The sequence below is a fragment of the Petromyzon marinus genome, chromosome 11, assembly GCF_048934315.1.
Source record: "Petromyzon marinus isolate PM22_M1 ecotype Great Lakes invasive population chromosome 11, UKy_Petmar_22M1.pri1.0, whole genome shotgun sequence".
Taxonomy (NCBI): Eukaryota; Metazoa; Chordata; class Hyperoartia; order Petromyzontiformes; family Petromyzontidae; genus Petromyzon; species Petromyzon marinus.
In genome coordinates, this window is record NC_133677.1 from 8,174,397 (window position 1) to 8,194,038 (window position 19,642).

At 44.5% G+C, this 19,642-nt stretch overlaps 1 protein-coding gene across 1 annotated transcript in view; it reads right to left on the reverse strand.

Moving 5' to 3' along the window:
- Window positions 1-17,642, reverse strand: part of LOC116941262 (exocyst complex component 6B-like) — a 148,900-nt gene extending 131,258 nt beyond the window's left edge. Inside the window, exons 1-2 of the mRNA XM_032952125.2 lie at window positions 17,484-17,642; window positions 702-867 (exon numbers count right to left, since the gene is read on the reverse strand). Coding sequence (XP_032808016.1) covers window positions 702-867; window positions 17,484-17,587 — 270 coding nt within the window. The 5' untranslated portion in view covers window positions 17,588-17,642. The remainder of the gene's footprint in view (window positions 1-701; window positions 868-17,483) is intronic.
- Between the last annotated feature and the right edge of the window lie 2,000 nt (window positions 17,643-19,642).

The following is a 19,642-nucleotide window of genomic DNA, read 5'->3' on the forward strand; positions in this document are numbered from 1 at the left end:
ACCCACACTGACCAGCATGGCGTTGAGTGGGGTCAAACAGCAGCGTGGGGAGGTCGTCACCCAGCAGTGGATTGACAAAAGGGCACTAAATAAACATGCGCATATAGCTGCATGCGACGTGTATTAAACACTGCTAAAACTAACCTGTGTAGTGACATGTGCTCAACAAAAAGATGACCGGTAAATATGATTAGTGGGTCAGTGGTAATTCAGCCCTCCCAATGATTGCATGAATTGTTTGTCTACAGCACGAGCCATTTTGTGCACAAAAAGACCCCCCATATAGCCTTAACAGACTGATAGGGCAAGTGGCGTTAGTGAGCACCTATGAACGCTGGCACAGCACACAAAGAGGAAGGTGGCCAGCACCATGCTCGGCCGCCCTTGTCTCCCTAGTGGCAATGTTTACGCACAGCACCAGGTACTAATTTGAGGCCGAGTCGAACCAGGGGAGGCCCAGGACCTGTTCAAATATTCTCCACTGTTATTGGTCATGAGCAGGAATCGGAACTCGGGTCACCGGGTTTGTAGCGCAACACACACATGACGCGCACACACACACACACACACACGTACGTTACGCACACACGTTACGCGCACACATACGCATACACATTACGCGCACACTCGAAGGCAGTGCTGGCGCCAGCGACTGGGTTGGCGCGGTCGTGAGCCGCGGTTGGCGAAGAGCCGGGACTCACCTTCACCTTCCCGGCCTCGCTGCGCACTTTGAGCAGTTCCGTGATGGAGTCGACGAAGCCCTGATAGTGGAAGTTGCACATCTTCTCGATCTCGCGGTCATGGCTCTTGATCCGAGCCTCGAGCTTCTCCAGGAAGCGCTGGTGCTCCGCGCCATCGTACACCGACCTGTGCGACACAGTGCCAAATTTTAAAGAAAATAATTATAGTCACGTTTAAAGGGCCGAGGTCAATCACCTGCATCTGAAAACGTAGTTGCTTTGTTGGTCTATGTCCATGGTCCCTTGGCCGGTACAAAAGAATGTGGGGCTGATTGGACTTGCAAATAGAGGACAGGTACCAGCGGTGTCAATATCGGCCTCTTTGGAAGAGGCTCGTGAAGGACGCTGCTACTGGGCAGTTGGAGGCAGTCGCCCTCCAGCAACGACAGAGGGCGGGGGAGTGACGCTCACAACAACGAGCTGAGTGCCAAGCAGCTAAAATGCAGCAAGTCGGCACAGTAGCAAGCACAGTTTGTGCATCTGCCAGTCATCTCACACAGTCAATCCATGGCACCTGGGTCTGTCCCATGACCTCCTGCCAGCGAGCCTTCACCACTTTCCGTGGCCTCAAAGTACACCTAGCATGGCACAAGCGCCATGGTGACGACACCGCCACTTCATATAGAATGGCGGTTATTATTGGCTGGTGTTTAGGTGCTGTAGTCAACATCTACATTTTATATGGCTCTCGTTTTGTATTTTACACATTATCTTTTACCAAAATTTCATTCAGCATGTACATCAAGTAATTTAATTCACGCACTGCAGGGGGCAGCACCTGTTTGCCAAGACGAATGCAAACTGCGCACTGGTCATGACTCACGTTTAAATTGTTTGAAAAAGTGCTCGTGATTTGTCACAAAAGCAATGACATCAAAGTCAACGTAATTAACGACAGAGATTTCCCCCCCCCCAAGTCCATTAAGATTGTGTTATCGGTGTCATCACACAAGATGAAGAATTAATCCATTCGGATTGCTTGCAGAGCAGTGAAATGTTCAACGTTCGAGAACAACCCATGGAAATTATACCACAGATATACTTCTGAGATCCCTTCGGGTGAGTTCTGTTATACACGGCAAAGGGCAGCAATTCCCTAGAGCTGCAATGTAGTCAAATTAAGTTTCGAACTATACTTTATAAAAGAGATGTATTGTGCCTTCATTGGTGACCGGCTGAGACCATCAACTCACTACACTTGCCTGGATTTGAACCCAGAACTGCAGCAGTGCCAGCACAGCGGAATGGCCTCTGGCTACGCTTCAATGTCCATCTGGCTACGCTTCATTCTTTAAAAAAGGTATCTGGTCCACAGTTTATTGATTTAAACATTTTTTTCTGGATGACATTCCTCCAAGAAGCTCGTAGGCTGATACAGACAGAAGTATATAAATGCTAAAGTGCTGGCAGCCAAATATCCACAATTCAGGGCCATCCTGAAAAAATAAGTCTTCTGGATCAGTTACGCTTTCCTACATAAATATTTTCCATTATTATCCAATCACTCGTAATACCAAAGTGGTCGACTGATCATCGCTGATGCTGATAATGAATGCTGCACGACAGGGATAATGTATTTTAACAACGTAAAGGTCGAATCCAATACGGGTTCAGTGCTTCAAGAGCGCCGCCTGCTGGCAGTGTTTTTTTAATATCGTCACGGTCAGAAAAACACTGCCTGGTTTTGATGTTCAGCATGACCTGTTATTTGTAGTGCAGCACTGTTTAGTTTTTGTCTGCAGATGTGCCTGGTTTGGAGCGCAGCGCTGGCTGGTTTATTAGCGCAGCGCTGGCTGGTTTATTAGCGCAGCGCTGCCTGGTTTTTTGCGAAGCGCTGCCTGGTTTTGGCGCAGCGCTGCCTGGTTTGGTGTGCAGCGCTGCCTCATTTGATGTGCAGCGCCGTCTGGTTTGGTTGTGCAGCGCTGCCTGGTTTGGTGTGCAGCGCTGCCTGGTTTGATGTACAGCGCTGCCTCATTTGATGTGCAGCGCCGTCTGGTTTGGTTGTGCAGCGCTGCCTGGTTTGGTGTGCAGCGCTGCCTGGTTTGATGTACAGCGCTGCCTGGTTTGGCGTGCAGCGCTGCCTCATTTGATGTGCAGCGCCGTCTGGTTTGGTTGTGCAGCACTGCCTGGTTTGGTGTGCAGCGCTGCCTGGTTTGATGTACAGCGCTGCCTGGTTTGGGGCGCAGCGCTGCCTGGTTTGGTGCGCAGAACTTCCTGCTTTGGTGTGCAGCGCTGCCTGGTTTGATGTACAGCGCTGCCTGGTTTGGTGTGCAGCGCTGCCTGGTTTGATGTACAGCGCTGCCTGGTTTGGTGTGCAGCGCTGCCTGGTTTGATGTACAGCGCTGACTGGTTTGGTGTTCAGCGCTGACTGGTTTGGTGCGCAACGCTGCCTGGTTTGGTGCACAGAACTTCCTGCTTTGCCGTGCAGCGCTGCCTGGTTTGATGTACAGCACTGCCTGGTTTGGTGTGCAGCGCTGCCTGGTTTGATGTACAGAACTTCCTGCTTTGGTGTGCAGCGCTGCCTGGTTGTTGCGCTGCACTGCCTCCTTTGGGTTGCGGCACTGCCTGATTTGGCGTGTGCTCGCCGGGCTACAATGTATCAACACGGCAGTGTGCTGCACATTAGCCATCTCGTGGCCAACTGAAGAAACACAATTTAAGAAAAATAATTCAGGCGTGTCCTGGAGAAAGTTGAAAATATATACATTTTACAATGTGCACAGCCCTTTGCCAGTTCACTGCTGACTGAATGCCTCCACATGTGGTGTCGGTCGTGAGGGTTGTTGGATCATACTTCACCATGCTGGTCAGTTAGGGCTAGTGGAGGGGGGCGACCCAAGACCGGCTCTAATATCACTCCCCACTGCTGTTAGCCGTGGCCAGGAATCGAACCCGCATCACAGGAATTAATAGTGCAGCGCGCTAATAAGTGCACCGCCACTTCCCCTCAACTTCCTTGTTTTATACAACCCATGCAAACTTCACTGGAGCATTTTACGATCCACTTGTCATTGTTTTTTTTATTGTATAATTCCCCACAATGTGGCGGCACAATGGGTACAATGATTCAATGTTTTCATGGACTTAATCCACCTCCTCTTAACAACAGTCGACTTTCGGGGCAACAAGCGACTGCGGGGTTATCAAGTGTTTCCAGGCTCATCCCTCATTTGTCGCGGAAATAACAATCAGTGCCGCCACATGACCTGCTGTCACCATTACCTTACAGGGTGTAAATTAACTGTGAGGTTCGGGACTAACATACCATTTTAAAGGGGTGTAGCATAGCAGAATTGCTATTCATAGAAACGCATAAACGTGACAAGAAACAACAGCAAGGGTAGTGCAGCAAGACATTGTGCAAAATAAATATGAAACTTGATCGTGTACAACAAATATGCAACAATTAACCTCCCCCAGTATCACAACAAATCATTATAATTCGGGGTGGTCATTTCTTTGATTGATTAATTTATCTGATTTTTTTTCCCCCATCTCATTTGTCTACTCGGCTCTGTCTCATTCTGTCCTGTTTATTACATCGGCCTGAAAGTAACGTGAGCATACAGTTGGCAAAAGTCATAAATCATCCATTCACACTCACGATATGATACGTGCGATATCAGTGAGTGGTTGAATTATTACATGCCCCACATGTAAATTCTATGTAAGTTTTGCAATATTTCATTCGAGAACAAAAGTTAAATGTCTTGAGATGATTAACATGACATAGCATTGGATAAGTCTGAGATAACACTCCTGCCGTGTACACTGTCATAAAGTTGTGTATGTATGTTGAACTTCTATCGCACCGTACGTAGCAAACCGTGCTAATCGGAGGAGCAGCAGAAAAGCCGACATCAGAACCTTTCTTTTTTCTGTTGGCACCTGAATATTTGCGATGAGCGATTTCACACCGGATCGGCAGAAAAGAAAAAAAACACAGTTTTTGTGCCCGTAATTGTGAGTTGAACTGAACGCTCAAGTGCTGGGGACATGCTCATTACAGTGTTATTATTATTACTACTACTCGCTGTGACCAACACGTACCGCATCAACCTTGTTTTTGTTTTGTCTGTACGCGTACTACCACAATAAAGAGGTATTACGGTCGCTGCCGACTTCTCGACAAGTATGCGCGGCTAATAGCATTACGACACCGCGCTGTAAATAACATGAGTAATGAACATCCTGTTGTTGGCCCCAACAGCCACAGATTAACAATGTATTTGCGCTGGACAGGAACACTTTGTTGCCAATGATAACTTATCCTGCCCCAAAGAACATGCACTTCCCACGTCCTTGCGGAACCACTACCAGCGAATTCAATGCAGATTCTTCCGTTTCAAAACAAACGCCGCTTATTTTACCAAATTCGCGCAGTTGTGAATCACAGATGCATTTGCGTGACCCGTATCTGATAATGCGCATCGTAGAGCGCAAATATAAAGTGTCCTGTCGTGTTCGCTGTGCTTTCAGTGACCAAACTAAAACAAGCTGACGTTACCCAACAGAGCACGTGTGATGTTAGCTAAACAAGAAAACACAACGCAACTGGTATTGGCCAAACATCTCAATGCTAACACAAAATGCACCTGCAAAACACTCTATTGGAATTACACACAGAGAAAATGCCGCCTTTACTGCAAAAAATAATAACTGAAAGAATTTTAAAAAAAATTGTCTTGAGCCTCAGTGAGGCTTTCCTGGGTGAACAAGACATAATAACAAATGCTTGTAATGGGTTTTTTTTAAAGTATAAAATGATGCAGTCTTTTACAATGGTTGAGGTTGGTAAATCATTTCGCTGGCATCAGGGCATCAGCAGCTGCTTGGGCAAGAAGACAACAACCTTGCCAGGGTCTTCCCTGTCACGTGTCAAGTCACAAACTAACGTCACGAAATCGGCGACTGAATGACGACGGTCATCATCCTCCGGGTCAGGTCAAACGCTTGAATATCTGTGGACTGATTATCTGGGTGGTGGATTAACTGTGCTTTTGGAAAAATAAATGAAAATAGAGAATAGGGTATTCCACGCCTTATGCGCATGCGCCAAATTCTATTATTAGCCGCTCGTGACTCTGTGACCGATGACTTTAATAAACAGCAGAACACGACACATTCTACATCTTACCTCCCCCCAATATTTACGTGCGTAAACAATAAATATACATAAACAATGCATAAACAATAAACATAAAAAGAAAAAAATATACGTAAACAATGCATACGTCAACAAATAAATCAATTTCATAGATTATTTTGGACATGATTTGCATCATCCATGTTTCATTTTAATCCAGGACACCCATCACTTCCCCCTCCACCTTCCCAAATGACCCCGGGTAATTGAGAGTTGACGCTGACGATAACCCGCATAACTCAATGCGAGACTAAGCAGTACATGACTATGCTTTGGCAGTGCATCCTCACCACAGCCATTGTCCACACAGCCGAAAAATAACTGCTGCCGAGTGAACCTGGGGAATCTTGAAGGCAAGCCCTCCACACCAACAATGCCTGGGTGGGGCTTTTATTGCCGTGCTAGGATGTAATCTCCGAGAGTGGAAATATTTTGGCGGAGAACAATAATATTTTACGCTGCTGTTTTGACGTTACGCATTTATCAAGTCGTGCAAGACACAGCGGTAGCCGTACCGCGGTTCTCTCCTGCACTGCAACAAAGCAATGCCTGCACCTGCCTCCCGTTCACGAACACGCCCATGTTGCGCCGCAGATCCCAAGTGGGCACGAGGCACCAGAGGCGGATAAGGGAGATTGTTTGCAGGAAGTTTCGGAGTGGATGGCCGCTCCGTGTCCAGCGGCCAGAATGAAATTAAGTCACAGCTCATAGTTTCCCCCACCCCCCACTTAGATACACAACTCTCAAATCGATATAGACAGACCAGGGGGTTTGATCATTCTTCCCACCACAAACCAATTAATCGCCTCGGCTCGAGCTCGAGATACAATTCAAGAGTCCAGTCTTACATTATGGTAAAATAGTGGCCTCTAATGGCTGTAGGCAGTCACGCTAGTCCATTAATCACAGTGTACAAATATAATCAGTAAATTATATCTAATGACACGGGATTTTACTGTCCTTGTTTAGATATCAATGTGAATTTAAGAATCGATACATCGATAAACTCATGCACAGTGAAGCCACTGAAGTTTTTAGGATTAGTGTGTCTATATGGGAATTCATCTACGAAGCTATTTTCATTGCATTCACAAAGTGTATTCATATAAGAAAAGGAGCCTATAACCAAATAACCCAGATTCCACCTGGATAGCACCGGTATGGGCGACCACCAAGCACAATCAGGTCGTCATAAGCGGTGGCAGGGCTACGTTGCTAACGGTAGATGGCAGTGCTGCAAAATCCATCATTGTAGCATACTATGCTCCCGTATCCATGCTCTCAGCCTTCACCAACCCGCGTAGACCAGCACATTGACGCAAGCACTCAAGCAACCCGCCACAACACCCACGGCGTGGGTAAGCCCTCATCCAACAGAGGATTGCCTAAAGGGCTGTGCACGTGTGCACACATGCACGAGAAAAACAGAAGGCGCATAAAACATTTGATGTAACTCAACGCTGACCCGTCCATCCAGAAACACGTCCGATACAAAAAACGCTCTGTGAGTGCGACCATTATCTTGCAGGTTGATGATGGCCAGGGAAAGGTGGGCTATGTAAAAAAAAATCTTCTACGTGAGCAAGGAGGGCTCTGTGTGGTATCTACAGTGGAAAAAAAAACAGGAAACAGGAAGGTTCTGTAGCCCATCAGGTTCCGATAAGTAATGGAGGAAAAAACACTCGCACTGCGACTACCCAGTCAGCTTTCCCTCCACCCCTGCAGCTCACAAACTGTAAAGTTGGGTCACCATATAAATAAGGGACTGAATATACCACAACCAAGATGCCAAAACCAAAAAGTAGCTTCTGGCAGCTCTTAAGCAAACGATTCCCCACTGCCAAAACTGTCCAAGGGCCTCAAATACAACTGCTTTCAAGGCGTGTAAGTTGTCCACTTTGAAGATGTATACCGTGAAAAGTGTGTGATTGAACAAACACGAAAGTGGCTTTCAAAAGGAGGGTCTTTATTGCATTTGAACCATGCAACTAAATCACAAGTGCTGGCAAGGCTTATTATGGGTGTGGGCGAAAAAGGCACAGCTATGGATATCTAGAGAGTACGAATGTTTGTATATGCGTAAGAGGCATCATCAATTTTGGAGCTGAACCCAACTTGACAAACGCTTTGTCCACGAAGCTGTTGCTTAATGCGGACGGCGGCTTTTCAACTCACGTGAAGCGTGGTTTGGGTTCACACCTGCAACGGCAGCCAGATCCGGGCGCCTTAACAGAGGCAATCGGAAAAAAAAAACAATCATCCTCATCGGCTATAATCAGTCCACTGCTGCATGAATGACTCCCCAAGCTACCACCAAGTTCTCACGATCCTGCCAAGTAATCATCCCCATGTTCCTTCACCATCTCGACCGATGCCATGGTTGGAGGATCCTGAGCTTGTGCTTTGGGCAGTGACATGGCCCAACGGTAGCGCATTCGCAGATTGTTGCAGATGTTGATGGTTCGAATCCAGCGGCCACCCTCATTTTTACTGCGGGTGGAATGAATGCAATAATAGGCATCATCTCATTCACAGCTGACGTTAAAGATCCCCCAATCTCATTCGCAAGAAACAGGCTGTTTGTGAGCCGGCATCTGCGCCTAAATTTGACATATTTAGTTTTATTACCCACAATTTACTCAATTGGCATTATACACTGGAATAATTGCCGCCTCCTGGCAGACAAAAACCCCAGGTCACTCTTACAAATGAGACTATCCTGATCTCGTGAGTTCTCACCTGGTTAAATAAGCTGGAACTCTCGCTGTTGTGGACTGGGGGCCATGGTTAGGGTGCGTCGGTAATGGTGGGGGGAGAGGTGACTATACTTCACCATTGCAGAGTGCGGGTTGAAGGGAGCACAAATTGTCTTTCCTCTCAATGAGAAGCTGACGGGTATGGATGCCCCTATCCAGTATAGCGACTCACCACGTGTATATGCATGTATAATAGACTTGCTAAAATTGTCTGCTCAAGTTGAGAAGTCTACTTGACACAATGTACAAAGGCACGTAGGTGCACGCATTGACAGAGACAGCAAACTGTTAAATTAAAAGACCTTGTAAAATGCTTTCAGACCAACAGCAATGAATCATTATAAAAAATTACACTCGTGTTTAATATGTTCCACGGTGGAAATATCGGCTAAGTTTACAAAGGCAATAAAAAGGCTATTATATCCAAGTGACTCAAAGTTGCGGCTATTCACCCCAGAGTATTATCAGTAAATCCAGATGGTGCAGAGACAATGCAAGATGGAGCAACCCCTTGAGGCTAACATAAACACACCCAGTCACCCCTTCCTCCGAGTTCACCCACGCACACAGCAACACAGGCCCTCTCGCAACCACTGACAGACAACATCTTTCTCCGAACACAGGGCTGGGTTTTACAACCACCCGGTCATAAATAAGAACCGCCTTGTCTCAAGTGTTACTCTACAAGCATTAATGTAAATATAATTCGTGACAATTACGAGCAAGGCATACTGCGAACTGCGCCCCGGTATTATAAACAGCCGCATTATATTTGTAGTTCCTTTGTGATGAAAGAGTGTTGTAATAGGTGATTCTTGTGTATGTCTTACAACAATAACAGTTTCCCCAATAACTGAACCCAAGCACTCATAAGTGGCTCAACTATGCATTGAACACCGCCAGTAATTATGACGACACCTAGCTGTGAACCCTGCCCCATCCTTTGACAGCCCAACGGGGGGTGCATCCAAAATCGTTGCAATTCTTGCCAATTCGCACATGCATGCCCCAGCAAGTGAAAGCACGTGTACATGTAAAGGAGTGTGCTTTGAAAGTGTAAGTTTTATCGGTCCGTGCCTGTCTCTTACAGCCAATAGGAAATGTGGTTTGTGATTGCCCCCGTCTTATACTTTCCTGCCACTGTTATCTGCCGCACACACTCGTCTGCCGGTTCCTGTTTTGCACGAACAGGCTGCCCCGTCAAGAGCAGGACGCTTCCTGTGCCACCGCTAACGGCCTTTCCCAGCCAACAAAACCATTAGCCGTTGCACCTATAATGTGCTGGTGTATGCACAGCGTGCATATCTGCACCATCATCGGCAGGGACCAATACCAAAGCCCCCTCTCATTGTTGGTTCAATTGTTAATGGTAATGTTGAGCAGTGAGTAATCAAACTTATGATACGCTTTTTCCCTGATTGTGTAACCACAAAATGTTCCCTTTGGTCACTAACTAATACGAATGTGGCTCTTAGTACAGCTAAGATTTGCACAACCTGTGACAAAAAAAATTGCACGGCTATTTCTTTCCAGCATGTAGAACTAAAGTAAAAAGGTCTCGGTATAGTGTTATGTGGGTGTATGCACATGTACAGCCCTTTAGGAAATCCACTACTGGATGACGGTCTGCCCACACCTTATCGGTGGTGGGATTTATCCGACCATACTTCACCACCCTGGTAAGTGCCGGTCCTACTGGACATATGTGAAAAAGGTCTTCATAGATCATCGGATTCCTGCAAGATAAATAAAGATTCTGATTCTAAGGTTGGTGAGGCCAACGAGCATTGAAGTGGAAGATAACTGCAGTTCAAAAATACATTTTGTTGCGCCACTCTCTATTGGCTACCATGTCACTCCACAACCTGTTGTACTTGGTGGTCAACCATCCAAGCGCTGTGCTAGCCCGATAATATCCAGATAATGCCGTTTGATCAACTCACTTAGAATGCACCCATTCTCATCAGATCAATGGCAGAATATGCATAAAACTTTAAAGCTAAAATGCAGCCCTGAAAATTCTGACTCGCGCTGTTGGCAGAAGGGCCGCCAATAGAGGGAATTCTAGAGAGCTCCACGAGAGGGTATTTGGCCTACTCTTCCACGCTGGCCAGACCCCTTGGAAAAGGTGAGAACACTAATACAAAACGATTCACCCCACCACACATAACCGGTAAATCAAACAACTGGAATATGGATTAATAAATTAGTTAAATAATTAAAAACAACCACCGATTCAGAAGTCCCGTAGGCTGACCAATGAAATAAAAATATTATTTTCTTGAATGCAATAGATTACATTCGGAAATTGTATTGGAAAACAATTCCCTGCACAAATGTCCATCAAGGCGGTGCTCATCTCGCGTTTACAGCCCTGAATCAGTGGTGGAACTTCCTCATTCCCAGGGCAGGTACGAGTCTCTCCACAAGACAACCACAGTTGCCCTCCCCACAAAGTGGTACATATTTTATCGAAACCAGAGGGATGATAGACTGAGTCAACACCCAATCGTAATTTGAACTTCCAACCTTCAGATTGTGGGGTGCTTGCACTTCCACTCAACTATTTGCATTATACTTCCATATATTCAGGTTACATTGATAGTGGTTACGTTTTAAATAAAAATGTTATACTAAAAACATGTTTTGTTATTTTACCAGGTAAGGCCCACTGAGCTATATAACTATTTTTTAGAAGCGACCTGGCCACAAATGAGAGCTCAACGAAGTGGCTTATCATGTGGAAATGTATAGCGGGCAAATATTCTAAACGCATGTTTGTAAATGTGGAGGGAAAAACCGGAGGACTTGAAGAAAAATCCACACGACCATGGGGAGAATATGCAAACTCCAAATTTACAGGGATCGTCAGGGACGGGATCAAACCCACGACATTCTTTATACCAGGCGAAGTAATTAACATCTCGCCACTGTGCACTTAAGGGTAATATGTATTGTGGCATTGCAGGACCATGGGGCTGGTGGTGGCATGGAAAGACCAGTGCATACATTCTGCTTGATAAAGATGAAGTTTTCGACCATCAGAAAACCTTCTCATCATATTACGTTTGGCTAAATCAGAAGGGGCATAAGCTCAGAAATGCAAAATGTTTTAAAGGGTGGTGCCCATCTCCTTTTCTGAGTCTTTTCTGGGCCCAAAGCCAAATATGTCATGCAACAATTCCTGCGGATTTCTGACGAGTGAATCATGCACTCCTGTTGCCATCACACAACAACATGCAGTCACAATAACAGTAATGTCAGGATCACGAGGCAAGCACTCCTTTAACTTCCTTACCCGGAAAATTGTAGATGTCCAGATACGAATCAGACCTGTCCCTTATTTTACAATCTCAACATTGGTTTGTATTGGAAGGACACTTTTCAAGAAAGCAAAAATTGTAACGTGAAGCTGCAGAAAGGACATCTGAAACTGGGTCTTCTGCATCGCAATAAAGATGCCAAAAGGAAAAAGTGTTCATTGAGTAAAGATAACGTTTTAGGTACAATGTAGCAATATACCTCTCCAAATATCAAATATTTTAGAGTGTGATATATATTTATTTCAGTCCTTGTTCATCCCACTGCTGGATTAAAGTATTCCCATGTTATGCAGAACATGGGGGGTTTTGATCATACTTCACTACCCTGGTCAGTGGGGGGGTTGGTGAAGCAGAAGTGGGTCTAGGACCGGTTTAGATAACACTCGGGTGGACAGGACTCAAACACGGGTCACTGGGTTCAAAGCACAATGAAATAACTCCTGTGCCATGAATTATAATTCTTATTTTAATTGTAGAGGTGGCTCAGTGACTCAGGGGGCAGAGCACTTAGCCAGTATTGTTGAGAATTTGGGCTTGAATCTGGGCAGCCACCCAGGATTAAACTGTGGTCTCAAGTGTAATGCGTTCATGGTCTCAGCTCAGTCACAAATGACTGTACAAACATCAAATACATTTTGGTTTTCATTTCATTTTGATTATTTTATTACTGAGCTGTTTTAAATCTGTTTTACTAACAAGCAACAATCGGTCATTCCAAAGCACACACGCAGGTTTGAACCTAGTGTGCTCAGGAGGCCGGTTAAAGTGAATTCAACAGTAGTCTGGGGTGCCAAGATGACAAAATCTTATCTCCTTTCGCTTGGTACGCAAGGAGGTCATGGGTTCGATCTTGACGATGCCTGCTGTATATTTTCAATTTTCATGTTCTCCCCATGGTCACGCGGATTATTGTACGGCGGCTCCTCCGGTTTTGGCGTCCACATTAGAAACGTGCGTTGAGATTATATGGCTACTATAAATTCCCATATATATGATAAGCCACTTCGATGAGCTATCGTGTATGACCAGGTTGCCTCTGAAACAGAGCTAATATCTCAGTGCACTTTACCTGGTAAATAATTGAGTATATATATAGGTCCGTGACACCACCTTCTCTGACACAGGGTAGTGGAACTCTCCACTTTGGAACTCTCCACTGCTAGCTCGAGAGTTCCAAATAGAAATGTATTAATTTCAAGCGATGACACAAAAAGATACAAATGGAATGTAATATTTGCAGAAAAAAAAGAAACACTAGTAATATTTGTATTAAAAGCTTTCGTGACTGCAGTGAATCATATTCTTGGTTCTTTCGGTAAAGTCACGTTGAAGGGAAACAGTAAAATAATAAAATATATATAATATTCATTTTATTAATTTTGATTTAATTCGTTATAATTATTAGCAATAGAGATTGTGCAAGCCATGCTGCAAACTGAAAACAAAAATTCCTACCAAAAAAAATTATTTTCAGATGTGGCCTATAAAAAGCCTTAAATATATCAAAAGGAACTATGTCATATGCCGGTGTGCAGGAAATAAATCTAAAAAACTCCTGGAAATCATGTGCTCGAATCGTGTTGGTGTATGTCACAGCCGCCTATTGACAATATCACCTAGAATTTCCCCAGTATTGCTAGATTTCAGAAGTTAAACAGCGTTGCGCCTGGACAGTGCTTGGATGGGCAAACACTTTTGCAAAGACGGCTGATATGGGGGTGAGGGTACTTTTCAGACAGCATGAGAGCAGTGTTCAATATCCATTGTTGTACTGCACTTCTACACTCCCACATCTATGCACACCACCTTCATTAACTTGCACTGACCAGCATGCCATACAGCATGGGGGCCTTCATACAATCGAGATAGCCGATACGGCTTTCAATAAACTTACTAGCAAGCAAAATTTCAGAACATTCTCAAGAAAACCAACTGCTTGGATTGATCCTAATGACGACCAGCATTACATACCATCATAATATGATGGTGTCACCATAATATGACAATGTCTGCCAAGGGACAGGATGTGACTGAGAGGATGTCCACCTTAGGAGGGTGATGAAATTATATCGTGTACAGGTGATAGGTAGATTATTACATCACAGGACCATGAAAAATGCACCAGCTTCAGGGTACTTTCATCCAACAGTGGATTGATCAGGTGATTGATGATGTCACCCAACGCCATGGTACGCATCGTAAATATTCAGTATAAGGCCATTCCTCACATAAACATTTCCAATAAAAGTAGCTATATTTGGAAAGCTGAGTGCTATGGACTTGAATCTCTTTACTGTATCACCAATTAGCTCTGATAAAATATCAGACACTTCACTGCAGCTTTTTCTATTCTCATCATATATTGTCACTGCTAACCATTCAGATGAGAAGAAAAAAAAACATCACATTAATTTTCTGGGAGGCTTCTGGTAACTGTTTGAAGTGAAACAATTAAATACTGTAGATGAGATATTAATATTTAATTTCCACATTAAAAATGTATTTGGACTTTCAGTAGATTAGCCGTTTCGCTGAGGATTCGGTGAAAAATATGACAATGAAATGTACTCGGGTGCATTGCCAAAGAAGGAAAGAGATGGAGCAATGAAATCAGTTTGCATCAAGTGCTAAATATATTGCTAAATTACTGAAACGTGACAGATGAGAACGGTTTGGAGAGTTATCCAGCTATCAGTGGATTGATAGTGGCTGATAATGATAATGATCATGGAGGGTGGAACGAAAATTAATTGTTCCATCAAATAAGAGTCCATAATAGCAGCCAGTTAATGGCACAGAACACAGGCTATTTAATATCCCTGAGATTAAGTGACACTCAAAATGACCTTCCATATATACGCGTATGAACCCAATGCGAGCACATCTAAACAATAATACACCGTGACACCATATTAAACCTGGATTTGAATTAATGGTAACACAATGTAACCACCCTCATTTGGCTATTACACACCAACTTAAGTTTTTAGTCTGGATCAAATTCATAACTATACAAATCATGCCTTGGGTGGAGTGGTGACACAGCGGTTAGCAGATTATGCTATGAATACAGCAAATAATTTTTGATTCTTGGTCATGGCTAACATCAGTGGCGAGGAATGTCTGAGCCAGTCCTGGGCACCTCCTTCACAAATTAGGCCCGACCAATATTGTGGAACAACCCTCAAACACAGTTTAATGCGGGTGTAGATTGATATAACTTTTTAAAGTTAATGATGACTGTTATTAACTGCTAAATGCTTCAATGTTAACAGTCAATATAATGAAAAAGTTAGATCATGTGAGCTAGTCTGCAGTCCTCTCTTCTCCACAATGTGGTAGGAGTAAATATAGACGGGGTGAGATCACCGATGTCAGTTTAAGCAGCTGTCTCTCAAGAGGATACATAACACGGCAGCTCATAAACGAATATCTTCTGCTATACAACCGCACTATTATTGATTCTGAAGTGGTATAAACGTATGCACAGCTAAATGTATACATTAAAAGATCACCACCAAGCTTTATTATGAATACAGAAAATAGCACTTTGCAGATGTGTCATCCCAGAAGGTTTACCATTTTATTCAAGCTTAAAACAGGGTCAAGCAGGCATGAACAATACAGAATTATGGCTACAAAAAAAGATTAAATGTGGCCACAAAATTGGCACAGAAGGACCTACTCTAGCAAATGAGTGAGTTATTTAAACAGCAACCAGTGCATGTGAAATATTATTGCGTGGGTTGTTAAAAAGGAAAAATAAACAAACCCCGAGTACAAACACATTAAAATCTAAGCATGTAAATGGCAGCATTAGCGGTGGGAGTGACAGTGTGAATGGGGACAGCAAAAGACCCTCTTGCATGGCCAAGCACACATAAACCGATCCCACCAGTAAACATTTGACTTTAAGTATACACATACGATATTAAAGATAACAAACAGATGCCTGTGCCATGGTAACTACCACACCCCAAAAAAATCACACTTAAGGTGTTAGCAGTAGTCAGGAATTGGCAGTGGGTTCCTCCTGGCCTGTCTGTGTTTTGAGCGTTATACCCTAGAACACATGTTTTCTTTTGTAATTCTGGTTTACTTCCACAATCAAAACACTCATTCGTAGAGTTATCCAAACCTCCCCGTACTGTTACATGCTGAAAAAGAGTGTTGAGGCTCAATGAAGCTTTCCTGGGTGAATAAAGCAATTATAATTGTTAACTTAATTAAGAGGTAAAGCATTCCAATGCTGGCAACACCTTTACACAATCTCGAGGCTTCCCTAAATTGGCAAATCGAATGATTTATGGTACTGTACTCGTATTATGATAGTGATTGTCTTACAAACTGTCCCTGCCATCAGGATATTAAATTTACACCAATGGCACCGGGTTGCCCGTAGAAACATCTTCCAAAGTTAATTTCAAGATGAAAAAACTACATTTTCAGTTCAATGTTACGATAGCCATTCATAAAATCAAAGCTACAATAATAATTAAAATGATGAAGAGTTACCGCATCGAAATTCATCGATAGTTAGCGAGCATATATTTACAAAATTTAAGCGTCAAGGACCAACAATCAAGTCTGTTAGCCACACACCTGACCAAACGCGGGCATTTTTAATGCTGAGTAGACTTAGAGGCGTTCCACAAGAAGCCCACAATTAAGCCAACACTTGGCCCCATATTAAGTCTCTCCCTATATTTGCCACACCAAACCACTTATTTTAGGCTGAGCGGAGTTGGAGGTGTGCCAACCATCCAGCCAGGAAAATCAGGCCAAGTCAAACTCACCATTGGCCTCATGTTTACATTACATTGGCACATTGTGAGTGAAGGGTGGCACCACCTGACGCGGGAACTAGTTCCACGCGGAGTGGCCCCACAGGTATCCCACCCAGTCGATCAGGCCAGAGCTCAGCAGACTAACCCTCGCCCCATGAGTACATTGGAGTCTCTACCTAATTTCAGCCACAGCTAAGAACTAATTTCATGCCGAGTGAACTTACAGGCGTCCCGCTACACCAACTAGGCCGGAGATCAAGTCAAGACAGCCCATGGTCACATGTTCACGTTAAGTCTTTCTCTCTCAACCACGCACACGATCACCAGACATGGGCACACACACACGCACAGCCACATGGCTCTACGGACTTGAGAGGCGTCCTACTCAGCCAGCCAGGAAGAACGCCCTAGAGACCAGGCCCACCCCACCGTGGGCCCTGTGTTTGCATTACAGTCTCAGCTTGTCTTCGGCCACAGATGATAACCCCCCCCGCCCCCACTCATTTGAGTCTGCTGGCACCTAGAGGCGCTCCCACCCAGCACCCGCGTCTACAACTGCAGTGACGAGTCACCACGGCGAGCGCGGTGTGCCACTGTTGTGGCCTTGCGTCCACCGGGTGAGTGCCGTGCGTGCGGTAGCAAGGGGTCGGGGAGTGGGGGTTAGGGCCAGGGCGCAAAACAACCGGCGTGACGACCGCGCGAGCAGAGCCCCCCCCTCTGGGCGTGTGAACCTGAGCGTGGGGCCGATGCACGCCGTGTCCGTGCTCTCGATCTCGCGCAAGATCCGCTCGTGCTCCGCTGCCGTCTCAACGCTCTCCGCCTCCACCGCTGCCATCTTTCACTGTAAGCTGGTGGGGGGGGGAGTGACAGGAGGGGCTATGACGTGAAGTCACTCCGCGATGACGTAATCGTCAGTACAGTGCGCGCAAGTGACGTCCGCGCAGAGGTGAACGGGGTGCATCGGGGCGAGAATGCGTCGGTGACGTCATGTAATGGGAGGGGTTGATGTGAACTTTTGACGTCACCGCGCAGGGCTGAGGACTGCGGCAGAAAAGGCGGGCGGTCAGGGGTGACATCATTGCGGGATAGTTATACTCTGGTTCTTTCGGTAAAGGGGCCGTCCATAAATGACGTCACGCACCTATTTGGGTGGGGGGGGGGGTCACACATTTGTGACGATGATTATATTGGTAAAAAGACAAAAATAAAAATTGGTTTTCTGTATCGACACAAGCACTGCTTCCCCCCAATGTTCCGTTTGGAATTGATAAAAGCTACCATACTGCCTCTACTTGACTACTGTGACATCGTGTATAAATCAGCCCCAAGTAATGTACTGAAGAAGCTTGATTTCATCTATCACTCGGCCTTCAGATTTGCATTGAACTGCCCATATAGGACTCACCACTGTGATCTCTACATTGGGTCAAACGTAACATATCTTAATGTTCGACGGCTTGTGCACCAGATCTTATTTATTCACGATGTACTTACAAAAAAATCCGCAGACTACCTACTGGATCTCCTCTCTGTTTCAAACAACAAATTTGACCTCAGGTCTTCGCTCATCTTCCAGCTTCACATTCCCTATTGCCGTACAAAAACCGGAGGAAGGGCCTTTGCTATTGATGCCCCCAGGGTCTGGAATGCTATTGCCAATAAACTGCAACTTGAATCACTACCTATGAGATCTTCACTCAAAACTGCTCTAGAGGAGTTGTACACCCCTAGCTGCCACTGCTATTCAGTGGCCTAAAATATGGCTCTAGATTTTGGTGTTATAATATATTTATATAGTTTATTGTTAAAAATTTGGTCACAGTCCCTATGATCACTTACATTGCATTTATGGCTTTTATTTTGGTGATTTCGAAAACGTTTTTTGTTTTTGGCCATGTTTTTGTTTATTGTAGTACGGAGTTCGACTGATGGCCTTAATCTTAGTTGTCTTGTGGTTGTTGTTGTTATTTGACTTGCATCCCACTGGGATTTTTGCACACAGCGTTGGTGTACGGTGTTATGTCAGGAATATTTTAATTGTTTTTTTCCTGGATTTTCTGTTTGCACAGTCACATAATCACTTTAAGATGTTTTCTTGTTCATGTTTTTTGTTTATTGAGGTTGCACCCGATTCAAGAGCCGAATGGCTGACAGGGCTATACCATATTCTTAGTTTTTTCGGTAAAGTCACGTTGAAGAGAAACAACAAAATATATATAAAACAATAAAAAAAAAATTCTCACGACGTTTCGACCATAACTCAAACGGTCATCATCAGGTGTGTCGGTTTGCATAAATTTATTTTGAAAACGGCATATTTATTTATATATATAAAAATAACGTTTGCGTCACGCGCAACGATGGCAGTTTGCCAGGACTAGTCCATCTATTTTTTGAAAAGAGGAGGGGGGAGACGAAATTTGTTTTTATGTATGCTGTCTGAAAGGCACTGTAAGCGTGAACAATCAATCAAGAACTGAAATGATTTATCAAATCTTTCCAATGATTGCTAAGATAGAATCCATCTTCTCGGTTGAAATTGTCTCTGTGTTTGTATATGTGGATAGCCTCATGAACGAATCTCTCATGGAAGCCAGATGGCTTACAAAGAACCTCCGTCTTGGAAAAGTCAATGGCATGTGAGCCTACTGAATTAGAACAATGATCTGCTACGGCCGAGGTGTTGGTCCTACCGTGTTTAAGGTCTGCTTTATGTTCACGAATGCGGTCCGAGATATGGCGTTTGGTTTCTCCAATGTAACTACTACCACAGAGGCAACTTAGTTTGTAGACACCAGGGTATTGTATGTCCGGAATCACATCTTTTACAGACGGAACCAGATCACGGATTTTATGTAATGTGTTGAAACGGACCTGGATCTTGTGTTTA